This window comes from Hemiscyllium ocellatum, chromosome 39, assembly GCF_020745735.1.
Source record: "Hemiscyllium ocellatum isolate sHemOce1 chromosome 39, sHemOce1.pat.X.cur, whole genome shotgun sequence".
In the NCBI taxonomy this organism is placed as follows: domain Eukaryota; kingdom Metazoa; phylum Chordata; class Chondrichthyes; order Orectolobiformes; family Hemiscylliidae; genus Hemiscyllium; species Hemiscyllium ocellatum.
Window position 1 is genome coordinate 9,537,747 of NC_083439.1, and position 27,676 is coordinate 9,565,422.

Below are 27,676 nucleotides of genomic sequence, written 5' to 3' on the forward strand. Positions count from 1 at the left end.
ACAAAAAAACGCTAGTCTAATGGTTACCATGTAACCACCGCTGATTATCTGGACCATGTATGACTTCAGACACACAAGGTTAACTGTCTTCTAAAATGGCTGAGACACCTATCAATTCTAGGGTAATTAGGGATAGGCAATAACGGGGGCCTTGTCAGTGATAACACCCATGTCCCATAAATGACTGAATTAGCTTTATTGTCCCACGTACTCAAATGAGTACAGTGAGAAGTTAATACCTCACCACTTACAGTGCCATCTTAGGTACAAAAGTTATCTAGGTACAGCTTCTTCAGTTACAAGATCTTAGAAAATGGAGAAATAAAAGTTCAGAACAGTGGCCTTCCAACCTATACCACAGTGGCGTCAAAAAGTGTGGCGATGGAAAAGCAGCCAATCAGGCAGCATCTGAGGAAGAGAGTCGACATTCTGAGCATAAGCTCTTCTTCAGGAATGTGCCTCCAGTCTGCACCAGACCTTGACAACAGACTGCACCAGGCTTCACCTTGAGGACCATGAGGCTGGAATAGCACTCTGATATCATCTCAAGACCAGGAGACCACACGGAGGCCATGTCAGGCCAAGAGACCGCTACGCTGCACCAGCTAAAAGAAACTCTAAGGCCTATATTTATTCTCTGCCTCAAACTGGTTTAAAGAGTTTTACAAATCAAGCATGTTGATATGAGACTGCAGTTTTGTATAGACCAGACCTGGTCAGGATGGTAGATTTCCTGATTGAAGGATATTTAAATAATTCACTAAACAACAGAGAGCTTCATGATCACTTTTACTGATGTTTTATAAAATGACTCAAAATCTCAAATTATTTTAATGGGTTTTGAATTTGTGTGCACTAAACTACTAGTCCAGACCTCAGGAATATTCATCCAAAAGGACAGACAAGATATCATTCTGGTCAGTCAACCCATTACAAACAGACCTGCACAATGTATGCCATTTATCAAATTCAATACCTGTTGGCTGCCCTGTGGTCACTGTAGCATGACTACAGCAGCTGACCAGTTCAAGTGAAGAATGTAACCGAAAAGTTTCATTTCCACATCCAGATAACGCTACTCCAACATGAGATAAGTTATCCCTGAATCTTAGCACAGGCACGTGGGAACATACTTAACATCTCAGATTACATCACGAACATTCAAAAAGCTTTTCTCTAAACATTGATAATGGTGAGTAGCTTAATATAAAACAGCATCAATGAAAGTGAAAATCCGAGCGTGCACATGGTCAGAAACTGCTGGTGGTAAAAGTGGTTTTCAATTTTTAGCCCTTTGATTTTTGAAGAATCTTTCATCCAATGGATTCAAATTAACGATCAGATACTTTCCATATAAGAATCCAATACATTCTCCACTGTGTCCAGTAATATGCATACCCATCAATTCTTATCGGGCATAGGCCGAGTAAGTGGAATGCTGTAGTGTAGTTTGCAGTCCCTTACAACAAACATGTAGTCCAAGTACATTGAACATCTGTCCATTAAACAAGTGACACACAAAGCTGAAGAAATATCAGGAGATAAAAGCTGTTATCCTGTAATTCAGCAGCTTACCATACAAAATTTCCACAAACCAGACTGGGAACACTGAGCAACAACATAGCATTTAGCACAATCCTATTGAAGACCCACTGCTGGACTAACACAGAATCCCATGAGGAGAGATGAACTGAATTCAGCTACTCAGTACCCTTTCCCTTAATATCTAATTCTGGATGCAAAACAATACTAAAGGCTGTTTTTATCTGCCACTTAATATGGAATTTATAGCTTAATTCTGAATTATGTGGCAAATTGCTGTCATGCTTCCATCATGTTAGTTTTGAACGTTAGAGTATTGGATAAGGAAGCATTTAATGCTTGCTTTGTTGGCTCCTTGACAAGAGCAAAATCTGTTTAAATCTATTTCTATGCTAGCTGAAGTCATCATGAAAGACTGTTTCCTTTTCAATCTCTCCCCTTGCCCGAGATGTGGAGGTGCTCAGATTAAAGCAACTGCACCTGTTATTCTCTAATGAGACAGTAGTTCTAAGGTCTGATAAGACTGTGGGAACTTATTGGTTTATTCAATGAAATCTTTTTGTCAGGCAGTTAAGAAAGTTCCAAACTTGATCCATGATCTGTGCTGAGTTAGTTAACCCTAACTATGGCTGTGGATGGAGTTGCTGCAAACAACAACAACTTTCACAATTTACAAAAGGGAAAATTTGGCTAGGAGTCCAACTGATTATCATTCAGTGATACACAAGGTAAAACCAAGAGCAAGGTGGCAATGATGCTCCATTCCTTCACCTGTGGGCCAAAGTGCCTGTCCACAATCAAAGATTTCCACTTTGAGCAATGTACAAAAGTCATGCAGTGGTGGACTCAAAACATTTGGAAAGGATGCAACTTCATGAGGCAAGTTCAGTGAAATGTAGGGATGGGTTTAAAAAAAAAGTGAAATTTAATATTTCAGAATGCTGAAATGTCAGACAACGCTCTGCTGAGCTTACTGTGCCATTCAAATGAACCCTAATCAGAGGGGAGTTACTTTCCAACAGGGAGAGAACAGAGAAACACAAACAGGGCCTTCTGTGCAACAGTCAGCAAAGAGGGGGGGACTTTGTGCTCGCAATCAGCCAGGCAGCTAGGTACGCAAGTTACAAGCTCAGGTTTCAGCAAGAAAATGATGCGTGACGAACACGGCCTCTTAAAAGGGGAAAAGGGAGGAGAGACTCAGAGACAGACAGAAAATAAGAATACAAATTATAGTTCCTAAAACAAGGCCACATTTTTCTTGAATGAAGGTCAGTTATATTAAAAAAATTACGAAAAAGAGGCATCAGAAATTTGCCTGAAACAAAACTCACATTAACTACAGCATAATTATGTATACTGGCAACTGTACAACTGGTTTATTTTTACTTTACAAATGGCCTTTGAAACAGACACCATTCTAATGCACATCAATCATTGTACGGGATGGCCTCTGAACCACGAATCTATTCCATGTTAGTAAGCTGAAATTAGAATTTCTGAGTTATAGAGTCACAGTCGAGTTATGAAACAATTTAGTATTTCCTGGACGTGAATCAGCCATGAGGCGGCTAGGAATTGGACAATCATTAAGGGGACTCGGGTTGGTAAAATAGCTACTTAATCTGTGAATGCAGATATCACAACAGCAAACACTATCACCTGAAATAAACCTGCATTTATATAGCAACCTTCACAATCTCAATGTCCCAAAGCATAGAGTCATAGTTGTACAGCATTTGGTTCAACTCGTCCATGCTGACCAGATATCCTAAATTAGTCTAGTCTTTATGCCAGCATTTGGCATGTATCCCTCTAAACCCTTACTATTCATACACCCATCCAGATGCCTTATAAATGTTGTAATTGTACCAGCCTCTACCACCTCCGCTGACAGCTCATTCCATACATCACTCGACAACCAATTAAAAACGTGATGGAAGATTACCGAGCAACATACAAAATATGCACAGCAAGTTCCCCCAAGCAGCATTATGATAATCATCAGATGATGACTTAAAGGGGATGTTGTCCTCTAATTTAAATGATTTTCTTTCCCTTTTTTGGTTTAATAATGCCACTTCTGCTGCTACGACCTATAAATCCTCTCATAAAGGTAGCATGCTCTTCCTTTGAAGTGGTCTGGAAATTAAAATGGAGAGTGAGGGGGGAAATATCCAACAAACTAAAAGGCTGAAAACTGGAGTTAAATTAAGTGGCCATAGTTTGCAAAAGTTTTTGGGTGTTGACCTTGTGTGCTTGGCTAGCAATAGGCACATTCATTTACATGATGATAACACATGCTGGTTTAAAAAAAAGCACCTGCCCTTTGAAAACAAAGTCATTCATTGTTTAACGCCATGGATACTTGCTATTATATTCAACAGGTTAAACTAACTACAGGTCAATTTTAACCGATTCCATATGACAGAAAATGCGTGGCTTTGGGTCATATGCCTATTTTACGTCTCACCTGCGTTTAGTTCCCATTGTAAAATTTTAGAATGGTTATTGTACAGTAGGGCATTCAGCCCTGTGTGGCCATACTAACTTCCTACAGAAACTGCTCCTGTTATCCCACTGCACACCACTTTCCTAAAAGCAGTGCAAATTTTTTGACTTCTAGTGTTTTACCTTTAAGAAAGACTTGCAGATCTAACTCCTTTTGGAAACCAAGACTGCATCTGCTGCCACCATACTCTTAGAGTGCATCCAAGATCTTAACCACATTGTGTCAAAAAAAAGATTTTCCTCATGTCAGCCTGAACTCTGCTAGGAGATAGTGAGGACTGCAGATGCTGGAGATCAGAGTCGATAGTATGTCGCCTGGAAAAGCACAGCAGGTCAGGCAGCATCCGATGAGCAGGAAAATTGACATTTTGGACTGGAGCTCTTCATCAGACCCTTCATCACCCTCAACTCTTCTGACAATCGCCTTTAATTGGTGTCCTTGGGTTACTGACTCTTCAAACAACAGGAATAGTTTCTCTCCATCCAATTTGTCCACAGCAATCACAATTCTGAATTTTGTTTCTGATTTTTCCTTCCTCAGTGTTCCGCAGCTGGGGAGGGACATTTTGACCTTTGAACCAGGAAGACAACATACCCTCCTGTGGTCACATCTGCAATCATAGAAACAGCTGCCTGTCACCCCAGATACTGAATCACCTCCATCACCATTAACCTCAACTCAAATGATATGTACAACGAGCAGCTGCCAAACCCACCCATTTCCCGCTGGGCATGTGAGGATATATTTAAACATTTCCCACCCCCCCATCTGCAATAATTATACTTTGAACTTAGAAGTCAGAGCAAAGTCAGAGGAACGATTCCAATCTTAAGCTGTCAGTAGTACTACAATCCTCATGTACAAACACAATGCATGGGTTGGCAGAGTCCATACAATGCAACTTAGTCATGACAGCACTCCACTGAAACTTAGAAAATTGGTACAGACTAGCTCCAGGTGGTGGTACCTCAATCACACTGAATCACAAGGCCTATTGCACAAACATTGTGTGTGTGCACGTGTGCGTGTGCGCACGGTGGGGGGAGCTTCCATATTATCCTGCTTGTGGCATTTCTTAATCTGGAAAGTATTGATTTGAATCGTCTTTCCCTGTTTTTGGTTATTTCTTTCACGTTAACCAGTTCTCTTTTAAATGATGCAACAGTCTCTGTCTCAGAAACCACCTGAGGCAAAACATTCTATAACCTGCTTACTCTCTTACGAAAACTTTGCTTGCGACTTTCCCTTGAGGGATAAGGATCACTGATTTGTCATGTCCTGCATCACCTTAATTGCAATTAGGCTGTAGTGCACCTTGATCCAGAAGAAACAGGAACTGAAAGAATTCCTTGTGCAGAGCAAAACTGCTCCATTGTGTCACATGGCATCAACACAGGTTCTATACAAATGCAAACATATGAACCCTCACGATCACTACTTGTAGCTGAACCATGACTGAATTTATAAACAGTTGATTCAGTAACAAATGAAGAAGAAATTAAACCTTCTTGTTTGTTTTTTTAAAAGTTACAAGAGAGTCACATAATCCCTACAAGTGTGGAAGTAGACAATTCGACCCATTGAGTCCACACCAACCTTCCACTCAGGCCCACCCCGCTACGCCATCCCTGTAACCCTGCATTTCCCATTGCCAATCCACCTGACCTGCACGTCGTTGGACTGTGGGAGGAAACCAGAGCACTCAGAGGAAACCCCCACAGACACGGGAGGACATGCAAACTCCACACAGACAGTTGCCCAAGGGTGGAATCGAAGCTATGTCCCCGGTGCTGTAAGGCAGCAGTGCTAATCACTGAACCCCATGCTGCTCCCAAAAAGCTTTATTTAGATCTGTTAGGAATAAAAGATTGTGAGCAAAAATTACCAATAAATTTGGCACGATTTCTGCTTCTGAAAATATACATTAAACAACAAATTCAAAATCTTCAAAATATCGTCACTGCACTTTTGTTGGAGGTCAGCTTGAATGCTTCTCTCTCCTTGACTGTCAAACCAAGATCAAGGCTACTGCAGTATCTGATGAGCAGCTACTGATGGCATGTAGCCAGAGCTGTAACAATAGTTTTCTCACAGGGGAGGATGGCACATCAGTCACCCCCCCAACACACGAGCCCACAACAAAAGAAGGAAAAATTCTATCCACTATTCCGTTGTGATTTTCTGTTGAACATTGCTCTTATTTTTGATCAGCCTACTCATTTCATATTCCACAAAGTGAAGCTTACTTTATTTTATACAGTTACCGGCTCTACCTTTATTATTTTGATTTAATTTTCTGGCTTTAAGAATACCAACTTATTTTGGCAATCTACCAAGATTTCTCACAGATTTGGTCTTCTGTGACCCCAGTGTCAATCTGCAAGACATGCTCAGTTCCATCTTTGTTTATGGTTGGAAAATTACAGCATGGCTCAAGCATGGGAAATACATAGGATCAGCTCCATAGGAATAGGAGGAGGCCACTCAGCCCATCAAGCCTGCCCCACTGTTCAATTACATCTGATTGAAAGCTTCAATATATTTTACCCACCCCATTCCCATAACCACTGGGAGTCAGAAATGTATCCATCTCTACATTAAACATCCTCAAAGACTGAACTTCACAGTTCACTGAATAGGAGAGATTTTCCTTATCTCAGATCCAAATGGCACCCCCTTCATTTTTAAATTGACTCCCCCTGCCATCACCGATTTCTGGACTCCCCAAATGGGGAAACATCTTACCTGCATCTGTACTTAAGTATTTTGCAAGTATCTGCAAGTTCTGTTCCAAACTACATACCATCTTGACTTAGGACTATACTATTGCTCCTTCATTGTCAAAATCCTGGAACTCGCTCCTGAATAACATTGTGGGTGAACCTACATTACATGGACTGCAGCGGTAGAACAAGGTGCTTCCCAAGTACCTTCTCAAAGGTAATTAGTGATGGGCATTAATTGCTGGTCCCAGCCAGTAATGCCCACATCCAATAAAAGTGACCATCTGAATCTCCTTGTGAGCTCATACTTCCAATTTCTTTAAAGAAACATCTGTACACCTTTGCCTCCCTCTTTCTTGTCAGACCATCATTGATGGTCCATTTGATAAACAGATGGCTACTCTGGCCAAGTATCAGGTTTCCACTTGCCAAATCAACCTCTAGGTTGAAACATGAGAAAGGCAAATATTATCTGCACAACTTTCCTCCAAAAGACATTGACTCTTTCAAGCATCGAATTTCTTGCACTAATTAACGCAGCTCCGGTTTGTTATACAGGTTTAAAGATTGGCCTACATAAGCTAGATGCTGTGCAAGGAAACCAAATTACTGCGTAAACTTCCAAAAATTGTAAGTATGATTTAACTCATTTTTCACACTGTTCTTAATAAAAAGACAGATGCTTAGTTGAGGGTTGCATTCATACTACTTAACAAATGAATTGCAACCAAACTAGGTGGTAAGGCTCAAGTCATCATACATCAATAATAGTGCTCTGGAAAGTTAGGTACATGTTCGATGATGCTGCAAACACATCTGAAAGCACAGCACAGGATCTGTGTACTTACGACGGATAGAGTCACAATACAAAAAAAACCACATCAATCCTCTTGGCCATTTCTTTCTACATGCAGCTGAACATGCAGCAGATCGGCAGCCAATCTGTCTAATGTGTTTATGTTGGAGATTTCCAATCTATTCCTCTTTCCCATAGCCCTGTGATTCCCTTTTTCTAAGTTCCTGCTCAGTCTGATTCTATCAGCCAGTCTGTTCCAGACCATAACTATTGATTTAAAATAATTTCTTCACACACTTCTTGTACGGCTTTTGTCATTTATCTTCAGTCTTTGTCTCTTCTGACAGCACCTTTCAAACCCACAACCTCCAACAGCAGAAAGTCCAATGCAACAGATGCACTGAGAAACCATCACTTGCAAGTTCCTTTCCAAGCCACACGTCATCTTAACTTGGAACTATACACTGATTCCTCCCCCTCCAAGTTACATCACATTGCTGTTCCTTCACCGTGGCTGTGTCAAAATCCTGGAACCCCCTTACTGACAGCGCTGTGTGTACACTGCACAGACTGCAGCAGTTTAAGACAACTGTTTGACACCCACCTTCTTAACAGCAATTCAGGATGGGCAATAAATGCTGACCTTACCAGTGATGCCCATGTCTCGTAAATGACTTTTAAAAAAGTCCGATTGCTGATCCTCCTGCTAGTGAAACATTTTCTACTCAAGCATATTCATAATTCTGAGCACCTCTAGTAAATCCACCCTTAAGGCCCACCACATTGGGAAAAATCCTACTTTCTCCAGACCTTCCATTTACCAGCAATCCTTCACCCCTGACGTCAATCAACAGAATCTCGCCTGCATTGTCTCTAAGGACTTGCCACATTGGCAGTGCTTTATCATGCATTGGGCACAATACTCCAGCTGAGATTTAACTAATGATGCATATAAGGGTTAATGTAATTTCTTTGCCTTGGTATTCCAGCTATCAATCAATAAAGGCAACGCTTTATTTAACGAATTGATCAACTTGCCCTGCCAACTTCAAAGATTTGTATGGATCACCTGGTCACCACTCCTGCACCCTTAAAAATATACCACTCAGTTTATTTTGCCTCTCTCGATTCTTGCCCCCCAAAAATGCATTAATGATTTCAAGAGAGAATATCGTGAGGATCTTTAATCAAGGAGCAATTCAATGAACTTTAACAGTACATTACAATTACAGTGATGGTGCAATGGAGTGTCCTGGTAGCAGCAGTGGTGTTGGTGCCCAGAGTGAGGGCTCCTGGCTACAGTAGGTCTGAAGTGTGGACTTTGTAGAAATCCTAGAGCCATGCTTGGGTCCTTGGCTGATAAAAATGAACGCTATTTAAGTCATTTCTTTTTATTCTTTTGTAATCTCAACTAGAGATGGATTGTGACCTGAGAACATTTTTCACTGTATCTCCGTAGGTATATCAGACAATAAATCATTCATTCATTCAAACTCATGGGATTTGCCCCAAAAGTTTTTGAAGGAGTATTTGAATGTTGATCCTTTTGAGTTAAACTTTAATTGTTCCCACATACCTTGTGGCTTCATCACCTGATAAAATGCTGGATGGGGGTGGAATTTAAAACATCACCACCTGCCACTTCTTAGAATGTAACACTGAGAGGTCTGTTCATGGAAAAACTGCAGCCACCAAGTTTCTCAGGACTACCAAATCTGATGACTTCACTTCATCCCATACTGATGGGCAGCGAATTGCTCGCAGCCTGCAAGAGGTGCTGCCAGATTCAATTCTGCTCTGGTCAAAATTGTAAAACAGACGCATTGGCTTTAGTGCTACTCTCCACACACTGCCACATTGTGAAAACACTCCCAGCACACCCACTTCAGAGCAGTGGCAGAGACAACACTGCAAAGAAAACACACTGACTGTTGGAATACAGTTTCAGAGTTCAAACCTTTATCACTTCAGGTTTGCTCTCCCTCATTCCATTGATAACTGAGCAGCAGCAGCTGTATAATAGTTTACATACAAGAATGAAACTTGAGAACGTGTTGAGATTTGAGAGAAAGCAACAAAAGTGAAGTTCAAACTTTTGGGAGAGATCTCACTAGTGGAATGCACCTGTGGGAAAACCTCCCAGTAGATATGAGAAAGCAACTTTCTGCAGCGATTAAACTGGGACTTCTAAAGTGGCCATTTTTCTAAAATAATGTCCACTGATAAATTCTTAGGTTTTTTTTGGGGTGGCAATGGAGGTGCAAGTTACCAATATCTGCCCAAAATCTACATCACTTTTCCAACTCGGGTATTCGGGTTCAGAGACATGTGTGCATCAAATTTAATGTCAGGTCACACTTTTAAGATGCTCAAAAACAAATTAAAAGATGGCACAGTGGCTCACACTGCTGCCTCACAGCGCCAGAGACCTGGGTTCAATTCCAATCTTGGGTGACTGTACAAACTTCACACAGACAGTCTCCCTGTATCTGTGTTGGTTTCCTCCAGGTGCTCAGGTTTCCTTTCACAGTCTAAAGATGTGCAGGTTAGGTGGATTGGCCATGCTAAATTGCCTGTAGTGTCTAGGGACACGCAGGTTAGTCAATGGGAAATGCAGGGAGTGGTGGGAAGTGGGTGGCTTTGGATGGGATGCTGTTCGGCAGATCAGTATGAACTCAATGGGCTGAATGGCCTGCTTCCACACTGTAGGATTCGATGATGTATAATTATTTGTTAACATGCCACTAGATGCTCTCCATGCCTGCCATGATCAAAATATAATAATAAAAAACACATTGCAAAGTTACTTTTTGTCAAGTCACACATTTAGAAACATCAAAAACAAATATAGCCACTAGTTGCACTCTATGCCTACCATAATCAAAATATACTATACGCACATTGCAGTTTTTCTAATAAACAACTATATTTTTTTCATTTTTTGAATCTATGTGTGGTTTAAAATATCTTTGCAGGATTTTTATAATGCTTTATGATTCAAAAGGCATGGTGAGATACTTTAATCATTAAATATAGCGATTATTTGGTAATGCACACTTACTCACAAATACCATCAAAACATGTTCCTGCAGGAATAGTGTTTCTTGGTCCTAAAAGTCACATCACCTTTTGGAACACTCTTTTGGTGTAAAACGTAATTGCCATTTTGCTTCCTTGTACCAATTAATGATGATGATCTGCAGAAAATTTGCCAAGGTTCCACAGACAGCACTTTCCAACCCAATGACCACTACCATTTAGAAGGCCAAGGGCATCAAAAACTTGGAAGTCTTGACAATGGAGCATAGTCCAGCAGGTTTATTTGAAATCACAAGCTTTCGTTGAACACCCAAGATGGAGCAATGCTCTGAAAGCTTGTGATTACAAATAAACCTGTTGGACTGTAACCTGATGTCATGAGACTTCTGAGTTTGTCCACCCCAGTCCAACACCTGCACCTCCACAGTAGAAACTTGAACACCACCAGCCCCTCACCATCTTAACTTGGAAATATATCATTGTTCCGTCAACGTTGCTGGATCAAAATGCTGAAACTCCCTCCTTAACTGCATTGTGGGTGTACCTACAGAACAAAGACTTCCACGATTCAAGAAGGCGGCACACCACCACATTCTCAGGGCAACTTGGCCACATCCCATTAATAAACTTTTTAAAAAAGCAAATAATTTGGTTATTTACTTCCTGGAAGTTTAAGTAGTAACAGTAAAGCCACAGAAGTCCCAGCAGGTTGCTCTCTCGGAGTGAGATGACTGGTAGTGGTTAATCTGAGGGTAACCGCACCTTAAGTGAGGGGTGAGGTTGAGAATTTGGAACCATCATGGTGACCTCAGCTGGTATGGGAATTGGACCTACACTATCAGCACCATCCTGTACCACAAACCAGCCATTCAGCCTACTGAGCTAACCAATCCCTGGAGATTTTAGTGATGTTCAAAACATATTCATTTTCAATATTCATTGAATTTATCCTCTTTTTTGGAGTTTGAATTCCCTTCTCCAAGCCTTATAAGGTTTTTGGTGGTGAGAGGAAAAAAGGTGTGCAAATGATAACAGAATCTGAACTTAATTTTTTTTTAAAATGATTACACAGAGCAGAGAATGCAGTTAAAACCTAGTTAGAAACCTGTGCATCTGCTCACGATGCAAAAGAGTTCAAACATTGAGAAAATTGAATTTCCAGGATCAGTCCCTAGTCTGTGTTGAACAGCTTTCTCAATAGCTTTATTTCTTTTGTGGAGCAGGAGTGTGAATAACCTTAGGACATCTTAGGGAATGGGAGCTAAAGGATCGAGTTTTCATTTTCTATCATTCAGAGAGTCCCACTGGGAATCACAGAGTCAGAGAGATGTAAAGCATGGAAACAGACCCTTCTGTCCAACCTGTCTATGCCAACCAGATATCCCAACCCAATCTAGTCCTACCTGCCAGCACGCGGCCCATAGCCCTCCAAACCCTTCCTATTCATATAACCATCCAAATGCCTCTTAAATGTTGCAATTGTACCAGCCTCCACCACTTCCTCTGGCAGCTTCCATACCACCCTCTGTGTGATAAAGTTGCCCCGTAGGCCTCTTTTATATCTTTCCCCTAAGCCCTCTAGTTCTGGACTCCCCCACCCCAGGGAAAAGACTTTGCCTATTTACCCTATCCATGCCCCTCATAATTTTGTAAACCTCTATAAGGTCACCCCTCAGTCTCTGACACTCCAGGGAAAACAGCCCCAGCCTGTTCAGCCTCTCCCTATAGCTCAAATCCTCCAACCCCTGGCAACAGCCTTGAACATCTTTTCTGAACCCTTTCAAGCTTCACAACATCCTTCTGATAGGAAGGAGACCAGAATTGCACGCAATATTCCAACACTGGCCCAGACCAATGTCCTGCACAGCTGCGACATGACCTCCCAACTCCTGTACTCAATACTCTGACCAATAAAGGAAAGCATACCAAACGCCTTCTTCACTATCCTATCTACCCACGACTCCACTTTCAAGGAGCTATGAACACCAAAGAAAAATTGGGTTCCATTCTCCTGGCTTCAAGATTTAACAATTTGCCAATACTCTTGGTCTAGACTCACTGTGGCTGAGGTACCAGATATGGGATTGTTTACCATGGAAACCATTAATTATCATCCAAAACTCTGAATTCAGCACATTAGTCAAAGTCTGTAGTCCCATACAAACACACAAAATAAAAACACTTGCATTGCTCAGATAAGGGACTAATGGATATTTAGGAGAAAATGGCCTTGGATAGACAGGAGCTGATAAACAGCTATGTAATGACAAATAATCCACATTCCTGGATTCACAGAAATGTCGGTCCGCCTATTTCACTGAAAAGGCATTGTATCCTGACATAGAACTGACAGAAAGTGCAGGCTGAGGTGAAGCTGGACCAGTATCCTTTGAGAAAGGAGCATTGAGGGTTACGGGGTAATACTGACTTTGTCAGATGGATAGACAGGGGATAAAAGGTCCTTGTGAAATTAGTTAACAGTTAGGGGGCATGTGAAATCATTAGAGTAGAATGTTTCTGATGTTACAACACTGACTGTATTTCATAAGTGTCAGAAGTGAGTCATTGGCTCTCACGGGCATTGGAAAATGCCCAGATTACAAAAAAGGGGTGTTAAAAAATATAAGACTTCTTAAAGCATCCAGAGACTTTGGATGGAGTGATCTGATGAGGTAATTCTCCTTTATTACTTCAGACTTTGTACACTTCTATTCTTAAAACATAACACTATCAGAGCTAAACATTATTTTTATACTAAAGACTTAAGATTTTCCAGGCTGCATGAGACAAAACAGCTATCTTGAATGCAGCACCTGTCAAAGAATAAAACTGAGTAACAGGCACAATGAAGAATCATATTTACCTTGTTTCCTTCAAAACAGTCAGACAGAATTTTCTAAGAAGCTAATAATAGGGAACATCAGTGACAGACAGACAGCTATTAATTAAGGAGGCAACTGGATTAACAGGATGGAGGAGAGGCTCCTTGGCAGAAAAACAAATGAGAATAAAAGGTCACAGCTTATCACAAGCTGACATCATCAGAAACACAGAAACTCTTTTTAGATTGTTCATTTGATACCATTTAGGATGATCTCAGTGAAGGACAGCCTATTAAATAGAAATTCATTTCTGAATACTTCATTTCCTCAGTCCATAATTCATTGAACCCAGAGCATTGACACACTGCATGGCAGCTTTGAAAAGGGTCAAATGATCAGAAGTATGCCAGGCCTCACATGAGAAATGCGAAGCACTCAATTTAACACACTTTTTGTGAGCCCTTGATTATTTCATAGAAATATAGAGAGTGGAGCAGGATCAGGCTGTTCAGCCCATCAAACCTGTTCCACTGTTAAATCTGATCATGGTTGATCCTCTGACTCAACCTGTGTTCCTGCACTCTCTCCTCCCCATATCCCTTGACACCTTTCACCACCAAAGTACTTTATTTTCTTAAATCTATTCAGTGACTTAGCCTCTATAGCCCTCTGCAGAGGAAAATTTCACCAAATCACTAGGCTTTGAGTAAGGAAATTTCACCCTGTATCAAGGTGAAATGGTCTACCATGTATTCTGAGACTGTAACCCCCTGTTCTAGAGTGTGCATGCGCATACACAAACACAAACAACCACGAAAGTGTGCCCAACCCTGTCAGAAATTTATACATTTCAATGTGACCTCCTCTCATTCTTTGAAACTTGAGTGACTACAAGTTCAGTCAACTCAATCTCTTCTCATACAACAAACCTACCAACTGCGAAACCAGTTTGGACATTCTTTGCTGCACACCCACTCCAGGAAGTACATATTTTCTTAAAAGTGGGGACCAAAACTGCACACAATACATAAGGTGTGCTCTCACCAAGAACCTGTACAGCTGCAGCAAGACTTCCTTACTTCTGCACTCAAATCCTCTTGAACTGAAGGCCAACGTACGATTTGCCATCCTAACAGCTTGTTGCATCTGGTCAGTGACCAGTGAATAAATCATTGAGTCACAGAGATGTACAGCACAGAAACAGACCTTTCAGTCCAATTCATCCATGCTGACCAGACATCCCAAACTGACATAGTCCCATTTGCCAGCATTTGGCCCACATCCCTCTAAATCTTGCACTCAGATCCCTATGTACATCAACATTTCCCAATCCATAACCATTTAAATAATACCCTGCCAGTAATTTGTTTTAAACCAAAGCAGACAATTTCACGTTTATCCATATTATACTGCATCTGTCGTGCATTTGCCCTTACACTCAAATTGTGTAAATCCCTGAAGCCCCACTTACATTCTCCTCATCATTGACAATCCCAACTTGTTTTGAGTTGACAGAAAACTTGGAAATATTACGTTTGATTTCCCTCATCTAAATTGTTGATGTATGTTGTGAATACCTGAGGCCCAAGCACCAGTGCTTGCAGTACCCCACTTATTGATACCTTCTGCCCCAAAAATGACACAACAGTCTGGATTTTCCCAGGACTCTTGCTTTTCCCCACATAGAAGAAATAGGTCCAGAGTGGCAAGCTATAAATTTGGAAGGAGATTCCACTCAAGGATTCCCTAGAAATGTGAAGCAATACTTTCATTCTGACAGATGTTTCGTGGTATAGAAATGTCAGAGGAAGGCAAACACACCTACTTTGCATCGCAATCAGCTGCCATGTTCTGAAATGTAGAGATCCTCACAGCCTCTTTGACAGCTATTGCTAAGTCCATAACGCATGTATGATGCTGGGATGCTGTGAGGGTCGGATGTAAGATGGATGATGGTGGTGGTTGGGGCTGGGAGGGAGAACAACAGGTTCCAGGCAGATAAGGTTAGGGTTAGGATCCCAAGCGTTAAGAAGTCAGATGGGTGGGGAGGATGGTGCTGGCTGTGAACAGGAGTAGGATCCAGATAAGCAGGATGTAAGGTGCCACCTGAGGATAGTCCCAGCTTGGTGGAGGTAGGCTGTCAGATGGATAAGATGCCAAGTGGGTAGGTTGCTAAGATTCAGACAAATGATGCAGAGCTTTGGGGTAGGTGGGGTGGGGATGAGATATTGGGTTCAGTAAGGGTGGGGCATGGATCTGGGGTGTGGAGGAGGGGATTTATATTCGGTAATGGGGCGTTATAATCAGACCAGGTCAGGGGATGTAGATGGGGATGTGATGTGGGTCAGTTGAATAGGTACTCACGAGTATGCATGCAACAGTCTAAGTTTTCCTGGATAACTGTTTTACTCAATTACATCAAACCTCCCAAAGTCTCTGATTTAAATAGATATTTTCCAGAGGGTTTCAGGCATACATAAATTAACCTGTGGAAAGTTCTGGTTTCCAGGCAATTCCTTCAGAGAATGCTGTGATGGTAATTCAACAGAGTCCTTGCACACAACTCATACCTACACTGGAACAAATGTCTGGCCAGGGAAAAATCTAGGCCAATAATTCCTACCTTTTTCCTCTCTGCTAACCAATTCTTACTCCAGGGCATACTTGAAACTGACATTAAAAGAACTGATGAGCGCGGGAGAGAGAATGAGAGAGAGAGAAAATCAGAGAGAGAGAGAGAGAGAGAATGAGAATGAGAGAGAGAATGAGAGAGAGAGAGAATGAGAGAGAGAATGAGAGAGAATATGAGAGAGAATGAGAGACAGAGAGAGAGAGAGACAGACAGAGAGACAGAGAGAGAGACAGACAGAGACAGAGAGAGAGAGACACAGAGGGGGAGAGAGACAGAGAGAGAGAGAGAGAGACAGACAGACAGAGTGCGAACAACAATAAAATAAAAAGCCAGGGTATCCTCACTTACCAGGAGCGACTGTCTGCAGTGTTTTCTGATCTATCCTCTGTGTGCTGGTTAAATGATGTTGACTGGAGCCAGAAAACACCAGGTAGTGGGTTACATCCTCTTCAACTGTGTGTTCAGCATCCAAAAGCACAGATAGAACAGACTCCCCCTTTAGGAGAAAAAGTCAAGATTTCATTAGAAACAGAACTGAAAACTGATCATGGATTTAATCACGAGAGTAGGTTTGAGATCAGCTGATAAGTTTGGATAGCTGAGTAGCTTTTGTGAGAGGATTTAGGGTTATTCTCCTCATTTACCTATAAGATTGAATCCTCCATAAATGAAGCTTAAAACAATATAACATAATAAATTTTACTAAAGCATCTCTTTCAAACTTATCAATATTTCTACACTAAACCTTTGAAATTAACTTAATCATAGAATCATACAAAGGAATCTTCGCAGTGTGGAAGCAGACCATTCAGCCCATCAGAACCACACTGAACCTCCAAAGTGCATCCCATCTAGACCCATCTGCCTACTCTACACCTGTAATCCTGCATTTCCCACGGGTAATCCGCCTAACTTCCCCATCATTGGATTGTGGTAGGAAACCGGAACACTGGGAGAATTTGGAACTCTGGACAGTTGCCCAAGGGGGAACGGAACCTCGGTCCTTGGTGCTGTGAGGCAGTGGTACTAACCACTGAGCCATCATGCTGACCCTGAAGGCTAAGCAAGAACCTTTACTTGCTTAATGTATATTTAAACATTACTTGGGGTAAGCTGACCCATAGATAGATTCTTGATCAGTCAGGGATTCAAGGGTTATGGAGAAAGGGCAGGAAAGTGGACATGATCCGACTGAATTTTGGAACAGGCTCAAGGGGCTGAAAGGCCTATTCCTGTTCCTATTTCTTATGTTATTGTCTTTCACATTAGATCAGGTGTCAACTAAATACATACTTAAATTAACTTTTAGCATAGAGTATGCTTATTAGTAGCTCAGGCTTGAATTCCTGATATTGGCTAGACTTGTATAAAGGGCTCTTATCTGACCAAAACCCTAAGTCATCAAAATTATGCCTAAACTAACAATGCAATCAAAGGACTGAGCTCAACTGGTCAATACGTTTCTGTATCCTAACACATGTTAATTCTATTGTATCTTGAAAGCAAGGCCTTTGCCTTCACTACATAAACAGTTTCTGCAATTTTTGCCAAGCTGAAATTGGCCTTCCTGACCCAAGTGGTCACTGCACATTTATAAACCCATTGCAGCTGGCAACAGGTCATTTAAAGTGACCTTACTAAGTGACAGATATTGTCCACAGTGAACATCAATCCATCAGCATTAGTCATGGGTCACTCTCAACACCAAATAAGGAAGAATTTAAAAAGTTAAGAGTAAAAAAGACACTTAAACCGAGAATGACTGTATAATTCCAAAGTGCAGGGGGATCTAGGAGTCTTCATGTAGGTTAATGCGTAGGTACAGCCATCATCAGAAAGCCAATGGCATGCTATCCTTTATTACATGAGGAATTAAGCAAAAATATGGATGTCAAGGTTCAAACAGGCATTATTGAGACCACATCTTCAATACTATGCACAGTCACGATTTTCTTATTTAAGGATGGATATAGATGTGCATTGGAGGAGGTTGACCAGTTGTCTTGTGAAATAATAGGAAGAACTGGATAGACTAGAATTAGTTTCTCTAGAATTCAGAAGAACCAAAGCTGACTTGATTGATGTTTGTAAAATCCTGACAGGCCTTGACAATCTTGATATGCTTCCTCGAGTCAAGAACTCTTAAAATTAGGGGTCACCCTTTTCAGACAGATATGAAAGGAATTTCTTTTGACGGTTTGTGTACTATCGGAACACTGCTTCAGAAGGGAGTGAAATTCCAGTCATTGGATATCGTTGAGGCAGTGATAGACTGATTCTCTTGTCTAACAAGAATCTTAGCATAGATGGGAATGTGGCATTCATAACACAAACAGATCAGCTTTGACTTTATTACATAGTAGGGTAGGCTGGATGGGCTGAATGGCCTACACCAAATTCAGATGTTTGTGTGGAAATATTTGGTTCAAGTCCCACTCAAAGTGTCTTGAGCACATAATCCAGGCTGACACTCCAGTGCATTATTGAGTGAATGCAGCACTGTCAGAGATGCCTTCTTTTGGACGAGATACTAAACTGAGACACCACCTACTCTCTGAGGTGGATAGGAAAGATCCCACGATTTGGATTCCACAGAGACCAGGAAAGTTCTTTCCATGCCCCAATTAAGGTTTGTCCTCTAACTAAAACAGCATGGTACTGAGGTTCATGGAAATTGTTGCTGTGTCTCATCATACCAGATTTCAATTGGCAGCAAAGAGCAATTGGAGATCTTTGAGACAAGAAAGGCACTATGTAAATGCAATTTAGTCCTCGTTCTCAAAACAGACAGGGATTACTGGATACACAATTAGAAAAGGGCACCATAATGGATTTTTCCCTCCCAAGCCTCAGATGCTGAGGGCAACATTCGGAAAGGTGGGAGTCGGTGACCAATGCACAGACTAGCAATCGGATCTGGGGTCAGAATTGAATCCTTACTGTGTGGAAACAGGCCCTTCAGCTCAAGTTCACACCGACCCTCCGAAGAGTATCCCACCCAGACTCATTCCCCTACATTTACCCTGACTCATGCACTTAACCTACACATCCCTGAACACCATGGGCAATTTATCATGGTTAATTCACGTAACCTGCACATCTTTGGATTGTGGGAGGAAACCGGAGCAAACCCAAGCAGACAGAGGGAGAATGTGCAAACTCCACACAGACAGTCGGCAGAAGCTGGAATCGAACCCGGATCCCTGGAGTCATGAGGCAGTAGAGCTAACCACTGAGCCAGCGTGCCGCCCCAATGATTTGTAACCTTCAAGCCCAGACTTTGCAAAGAGCTCATCAATAAGGGGACTGCACAAACTATAGTTCATGCCTTTCACTAAAAAAAACAGTTGGTGTCACTGCTCTCAAGGCTTTAAAGAAGATGCAGAAAAGATTTTCAGAGAAACAGTTCCATGGATGAAAGTCTTTAATGACAATAGACAATAGGTGCAGGAGTAGGCCATTCAGCCCTTCAAGCCTGCACCACCATTCAACATGATCATGGCTGATCATTTTTAATCAGTATCCGCTTCCTGCCTTATCCCCATAACCCTTGATTCCACTATCTTTGAGAGCTCTATCCAACTCTTTCTTAAATGAATCCAGAGACTGAGCCTCCACTGCCCTCTGGGGCAGAGCATTCCACACAGCCACCACTCTCTGGGTGAAGAAGTTTCTCCTCATCTCTGTCATAAATGGTCTACCCCGTATTTTTAAGCTGTGTCCTCTGGTTCGGCACTCACCCATCAGCGGAAACATGTTTCCTGCTGCCAGTGTCCAATCCTTTCATAATCTTATATGTCTCAATCAGATCCCCTCTCAGTCTTCTAAACTCAAGGATATACAAGCCCAGTAGCTTCAGTCTTTCAGTGTAAGGTAATCCCTCCATTCCAGGAATTGACCTCGTGAACCTACGCTGCACTCCCTCAATAGCCAGAATGTCTTTCCCCAAATTTGGAGACCAGAACTGCACACAGTACTCCAGGTGTGGTCTCACCAGGGCCCTGGACAGCTGCAGAAGCACCTCTTTGCTTCTATACTCGATTCCTCTTGTTATGAAGGCCAGCATGCTATTAGCCTTCTTCACTACCTGCTGTACCTGCATGCTTGCCTTCATTGACTGGTGTACAAGAACACCCAGATCTCTCTGTACTGCCCCTTTACCTAAATTAATTCCATTGAGGTAGTAATGTGCCTTCCTGTTCTTGCCACCAAAATGGATAACCATACATTTATCCACATTAAACTGCATCTACCATGCATCTGCCCATTCACCTAACTTGTCCAGGTCACCCTGTAATCTCCTAACATCCTCCTCACATTTCACCCTGCCACCCAGCTTTGTATCATCAGCAAATTTGCTAATGTTATTACGAATACATCTTCTATATCATTAACATAAATTGTAAAAAGCTGTAGTGCCAGCACAAGAATGGATTGAAAAAGTCGGGAATGTTTTCTTTAAAATGGGAAGATAGAGAAGAGGTATAATCAAAATGTTCAAAAGATGAGGCAACAAGACAGTCTTTTTAAAAAACTCAGTCATGGGATGTGGTAGTCACTGGTTATGCCAGCATTTATAATCCAATCCCAAATGGCATGCAAGAATTTCTGGATCAAAATCCTGGAAATTTCACCCTGATGGCATTGAAGATTATCCACCCAAGTGGACAGCAGCAATTCCAGAAAGCAGCTTAACATTATTTTCTCAAGGGGCAACTAGGGATAGATAATAAATGTTGGATTAGCTGGTGATACCCACATGTTCTGAATCAATGAAAAGAAAGCACATTTTTGTGGGTCTGGAATCATGTTGGCTAAGACAAGCCAAGAAAGAATGGCAATTTTATTCCGTAAAGGACATTAAAAAAATCAGATAGATTTTTATAATAGTTGACAATTGTAGCCATTAACTAGGAACAGAGAAATTAGGAGCAGTTCAGTCTTTTGAGCTCGGTCCACCATTTAATATAATCATGGCTGATCTTCTCCCGGTCTCAACTTCACTCTCCTAGCTGCTTCCTGTAGCCTTTTATCTTGATTTTAAACAGAAACATATACACTTCTTGAATCTGTTGATTGATTTTACCTCCACTGCATTCTAAGGCAATGAGCTGCACAGATTAACAACCCTCTGAGAGAAGGTGTTTTTCCACATCCCTGTTTTGAACCTACCTGCTCTCACACTCTATCCATGACATCTGGTTCAAGACTGTCCCACAAGGGGGAAGATCCATTTGATATCCACCTGATCAATAGCATCTAACATTTTACATCCTTCAATCAGATATCCCATCATTCTTCTGAGCTTCAGGAAGTACAAACCAAATCTATTCAACTGAATGACAGCCCTTTCATCCTTGGAATCAAACTGGTGAACCTCTTCTGAACTGCCCTTAATCCCATCAGCTTACTTAATACATTCTCCCTAGTAATTTCATCAAATTCCTCTATAGAGGAAAGGAATCATCTTCCAGTGTGAAACCACAGACAAAGTATTGATTTAATGCCTCTGCCATTTCTGAGTTTCCCATTTTATTACCTCCCCATTTTCATCCTCTAAAGCACCAACATTACTTACAATATTCTCTTCCTCTTCATATACTTATGGAAGCTTTTGGCATCACTATCTATGTTTTCTGCTGCTTTTGGTTCTTAGTTAATCTTGGGTCTTTTGATTTTGTTATTAGTAAGCCTTTGCTGACATTTAAAGTTCTCCCAATCGTCCAGAATGCCGAAAACATTTTTTTAAAATACCAGATTTTGTATTAAAATCAGATGCCCACCATCTGTTATGGTAGAATTCAAACCCATATCCCCAGAACATTTGCCTGGGTCTCTGGATTATAAGCTTGAATTATGATGTTACCACTACTTCCACATGTGAATAGACTATGGATGGGTGGAAGGTCAAGAACCAAACAGCACCAATTCAAGGTAAATGACAAATGAACCAAAGGCAGCAGGAAGAAGTATAGTGAAAGGTGATGATTTGCAATGCACGCCATGTGTTGGAGGCAGATTCAACTGTGCCTATCTTAAGAGAATTGATAAGAACCCTAAGAGAAGACTTTGCAGGGCTATGAGGAAGGGTTGACTCATAAGACTAATTTGTTTACTCTTGCAGAATGTTGGAAGGGTTGGAAGAAGCAGATGAGTCTCAACTGGTTCTGCAACCATTTTGTTGATATGTCGAAGCTCAAATGTAATAACTCTCAGAACAGGGATTAGAAAGGTAAAAAAAAAAGTCCTTTAGCTAGTCTGACACACTCAATTTCTAATCACCACTTCTGTTAGCACTGCTGCCTCAACGCCAGGGACCCAGGTTTGATTCCCACGTCGGGCGACTGTCTGTGGGGAGTTTGCACATTCTCTCAGTGTCTGCATGGCTTCCTCCATGTGCTTTGGTTTCCTCCCACAGTCGAAAGATGTGCAGAAGAGATGAATTAGCCATTCTAAATTGCACATAGTGTTCAAGGATGTGTAGGTTAGGTGCATTAATGAGGAGTAAAATGTTGAGTAATAGAGTAGGGGAATGGGTATGGGTGGGATACCGTTCAGAGGTTTGGCGTGGACCTGATGGGCCAAAGGGCCTGTTTCCACCCTGTAGGGTTTATATGATTCCGTGATTATTAAATGTTCCTGATTTCACCAATTAAATCTGTTGATGCACTGTCAATTCCACAATGATTCCAACTAAAATTCCATATAAACAGACCATTTACAAGCTGCCCATTTTATCAATCCACTCTAAAGCTTATCAATGGATGGATTTCTTTCCAAACAAGTTTCCACTGCATAAATAATATAGCCAGGGATATATCAGGCCTCTTAACACATCTCCTAACATTCCCATCACCAACCAGAAGCTCAGAACTGACTGAATACCAGCTGCACAGACAGCTCCATCAGTAAAGGCAAGGTGCACCTGTATAACACCATCCACAAGACACCACATTCAATTCCCAATCGGTACTCAGTTTACTCATCCCAGGCTATTGGAATAGGGATACCACAGCTGGCAACAACATTCCTGAGCTGCAGCGGGAGAGGCAAAGCTTCAGAGTGAGGCAACCACAACAGGAAGTTCATATTGCATTTAAAAGAGTGTCAGTAGTGATGGCTTTTGCAGGTGAACAGCCTGCCAATCAGGATGAAGAACTGGCATTTGAGAAGTCTAGGAGCCTACGGGTCCCAAGCCTCAGAACTTTCAACACGACGGTGATAAATTTAAAAAGGGAACAACAACATTTGGCAGAAATGCATCTCAAATGACCAACAGTGTACTTTGGCAGTGACATGTATAAAGGAGTGTTTGATTTGAGCCAGGATACAATTTGATATTCAATACTGCTACTGAGGAAAACTGTTGCAGCATAGCAAGGAAGGTATTAGCACAGTTTACTGTAATCAACCACTCCATATATAATCAACCACTCCTGGAACTTTTCAATGAATAAAACAAGAGGATTCATTGTTTTCATTTCAAAGCTGAACTATTTTGATTTAAAACACTTCCTCAGGTTCAATCCTCTGATCGCAAGGCTTTGCTTCAGGTCACTGTTTGCCTGACTAGAATTCTAGAGGTTGGAGGGTACAGCTGTGAGGATAACTTCACAGCAAATGTACAGGCTGGAGTGAGTGGCAGACAGCAAATGGACCATTGACGCCTGCTGCTGTTTCTGAATGACATTTGCATACCCCCGACAGTCAACGACCATATATTCAGGTTAGCGTGAAAAGAAATTGGGAGCGTTATCAACTCATAAAATTTATTTCATGATACTTTCAGTTATTTTGGTGCAACTTACATCACTGCAAAGTTTCACTTCTCCTGAAAATCAACTACTCTAAGACGAAACGGAATCAATCAGTGCAGGACTGGTTTGGCTGCAATTCAAATCCCTCTGGGCGTCTTTTAGAATTATCATTAACTAGTCTCTTAACTTTGCTCTTTTCCAACTCTTTTCTGTAGCCAACCATGGTTGCTGGGAGGTGGGGAGGGAGCAGACATTTGGAAAAGAAGTTGAAGGGTGAAACACATTGCCTTGCTGATGCGAGAGAAATTTCAGCAGTGGAAAAAGGTGGCCATAGGTAAACAGTGAGAAGCACTTCAACAGCTAACGAAAGGTTGCTAGGGCTTCCCCATCAATAACAGGAGAAGGGAAGGAGACAGCGAGAGAGGAGAGACAGAAGACTAACAGCGATAAGGGTAATGGGTTGGTAAGCATCCTCCATGGAGATACCCTCACTGTGTATAACGTGTTCCCAGGAGGATGTCCCTGTCACCAGCCCGGGGCATGATGCAGCCACAACTTTCCTAGACCCTGCACCTACAAAGAACTGTCAATCCTCCCGTTCAATGGTGAATGAAGGCAGGAGGGATGTTTGAGCCCCAGAGCTAAACAGTCATTTGTCCAACAAGCATCGTGCTGGGACTTAACAGAAATAGCTGAGGTGGCATTTTGCCTGGCTTTCCACTTGCCATCAGTATCATTGGCAACGAGTTGGACTATTTCTTTCCCCTATCATTCTCTTCTGGGATGTGGCCAGCAATTTCAGCATTTGTTGTCTATTCCTAACTGCCCTTGAACAGAGTGGCTGGCTAAACCATTTCAGGTGGTGGTTAAGAGGCAACTATATTACAGTAGGTCTGAAGTCACATGTATGCCATGCCAGATGAGAATGGCAGATGTTTTTGCCAAGAAGATGTTTGTCAACTGGATAGATGTTTACAATGATCAATGTGGTTTCATGGACACCCATTTTTGAGATTAGTTTTCAAATGCAGAGTTTTTAATTGGGTTTAAATTTCACCAGATGCTTTGCTGGGATTTGAACTCATGTCAGCAAAGCATTAACCTGGACTTCTGGGTTAACAGTTCAGTGACCTTACCACTTGGCCACTATCTCCTCAAATAATTACTGTTAGGAAGCAGAGTTATAGTGAGATGCAACAAAATGTTTAGCTTTGAAAGGAGCACTTTCCACCTCGAAACAAAATCTATAAAAAACTCAGATTCAAGCCTAGTTCTGAAACACTTGAAATGGGATGAAGAATCCCTACAAATACCTGAAAAACAACTTCAGAGCTTGGGAATGACAAGATACTCTGACATTACTCTGACATTGCACGATATCACAAATTCAAGTTCACTTGACAAAAGATTTTGCATTTATGAATATTTTGCACCATTGCATCAGGGAGATGGTATATAGTGGTAATGTCACTGGGCTAGCAATTCAGAACCCGACAGTAATGTGCTGGGGATGCAGGTTTGATGGCAAATGGTGATATTTAAATTCAACAACAAAACCGTGGGCAAGATGCTATCCTAAATGGTGACGATGGAGTCATTGTGGATGCTGTAAAAACTCATCAGGCTCACTAACGTCCTTCTAGGAATGCAATCTGGCATGCTTTCCTGGCCAAAGCAATGTGGTTAGCTCTGAACTGTCATCTGGGCTATTAGGGATGTGCAATGAATGCTTGCCTCACCAACAACAAAAACATCCTGTGAATGACATTACAAAATCTGAAGGTTACCTTCAAATTTCTGTTGAGGTACTGAGTGATAAATTTGGAAGAAGTGGTTGCACTTGCAACTTGTGATATTTTTTTTGGTCAGGGAAACACAGCAGCCCAGCAAGCTGTTCATAAGTCTATAAACTAAGTTATCCAATAATGCTCACAGGCAAGTTTCTGTTAGTCTGATATAATACACCATTTAGGAAGAATGTTGGTGTAAGCCAAGATGCAGAGATTTCCAACACATTCGATGCTTTCTGTGACCGGTGACCACGGGTGTAAATGGTGCGATTCTAAATTTAATTATTTCTGCAATGATATTCTAAGTATTATTGTTTCTGCTTTTTCTGATAGCTTTTGAATATTTGCCTGGATACTTTTCATTCTTGTCTAATAGATAAGTCATCACCAACCTTACAGTCTGCAGACAAGGGAAACAACAGCAAATTAAATATATTTGGTCTTTTCACCTAACTGTTCACCTCTGAAGTACACTTCCATCAAAGACTGCTGTAAATATAATTTCAAAATCAATTTCTCCAAAGCCTCAAAGACAAATACAGTGATTTTCCTTCACTACCCATTGGGGAAAAGTTTGATTTTCAGTCAGTATTAAACTGAAATCCATTAATTCAAAAGTAGCAACACTGTATATGATGAATGCGCAAAACTATGTATTGACATCAAAACAGAAAAATGAAAAATTGGCCAGTATGTCCTCTAAAAGCAGAAAACCACAGGAAATTAGTATTTTCAGCTTCTTTGAGTGGAACCATCAAAACTTCAATTTGAAATTTTGAAAACAGCGTGTGGCCTAGGGTACCAATAAAACAAACATCTCAACATTTCTCCAACTTGTAAAAGCTCCTTCTTAGAGAAGAAACAGATTTCCCACGTGAGAAACAGAGGTTTATTTTTCCTTTTTCCAATATTCCCATATTTCCAACATCAGGAATGTTCAAAGTTTTGTTCTTTGAGAGTTGTTTAACTGTGGGGCATGAAGGCTATAGGTGACGTATAAAGTTTGATCTCTGCTACTATTATTTCCCATACGCCTCCATCTGTTAAAGCAAAATGTGATCCTGGCAAGTCCATTTCAGATGTAAACATTTATGAGCCAGTTGTAGTAAGAACCACACTATTGCACATTCCAAACCAGAGAACCAAAACATGAGTAACCAGGAACAAATGATAATAAACATAGATAGGGCCAAGTTGTCTTGGACAAAACTGACAAACCATCACTTCAACCTTCATCTGAAACAAACACATCAAACTAAGCTTTAAAACCTCTGCTGGTATCTTGATCTAACTATCTTATAAATAGAAGACACTATTACGATTTCAACAATAGGAGAACTGCAAGATGGCTTCAAAGAGCTCCCACAAACACTGATAATTCATTGCTTTCAAACATCTTGAAAATGTATTGCTGCCATAGTCTTGTTTCTAAATCAGGGGTGGGGAACCTGCGGCTTTCAGGCCGAATGCGGCTTTCTAGGCCATTGTGTGTGGCCTTTTGAATGAATCCAAATTTTGCAACAAGCTTTCTTGCTTTTTAACCACTTCTTGCTGCAAATCCACGTTCTCCTACTTAACCAAAATCAAGATGCCCTTAAAGTCACAAATGGCAGATACCCATCTAGAGGATCAGCTAAAACTGCAGACCTCCATGTTATAACCAAATATTCAAATGCTTGCCTACAAAAAGCAGTCACAATAAAGTCATTAAAAGGTTAGTTAACTTTAGAATTAGCATTTTTTTTTCATTTTTTTTAAAGTTAGTTAGTACATAGTAGTTAGATTTTTACAAAATAATATGAACTTTGAAGAATATATAATTGAAGTTTCTTGGATACGGTCTTATTAGATTACAACTAACATAATGCGGCCTTCCAGCATATAAAGGTTCTCCACCTCTATTCTAAACTAATAAACACAGCACTGAAATATGTGCAAGGAACAAAGGTGAAAGCATTTTCATTTTTGTAAAGGATTCTATTGCACTTCTGCATCACCTAATGAATATTAAAGATTCATCACCCACCACTCACCCTCCAACCCCAACCCCACCCACCCCAACCCAC

General features: G+C 41.2%; 1 protein-coding gene across 8 annotated transcripts in view; it reads right to left on the minus strand.

Annotated features, from left to right (window-relative positions):
* LOC132834379 (A-kinase anchor protein 13-like) overlaps positions 1 to 27,676 on the minus strand; it is a 416,727-nt gene that overhangs the window by 267,636 nt on the left and 121,415 nt on the right. For all 8 annotated transcript variants that reach the window (XM_060853223.1, XM_060853225.1, XM_060853232.1 and 5 more), the window contains one exon: positions 16,412 to 16,559. In XM_060853223.1, the coding sequence (XP_060709206.1) occupies positions 16,412 to 16,559 (148 nt within the window). The remainder of the gene's footprint in view (positions 1 to 16,411; positions 16,560 to 27,676) is intronic.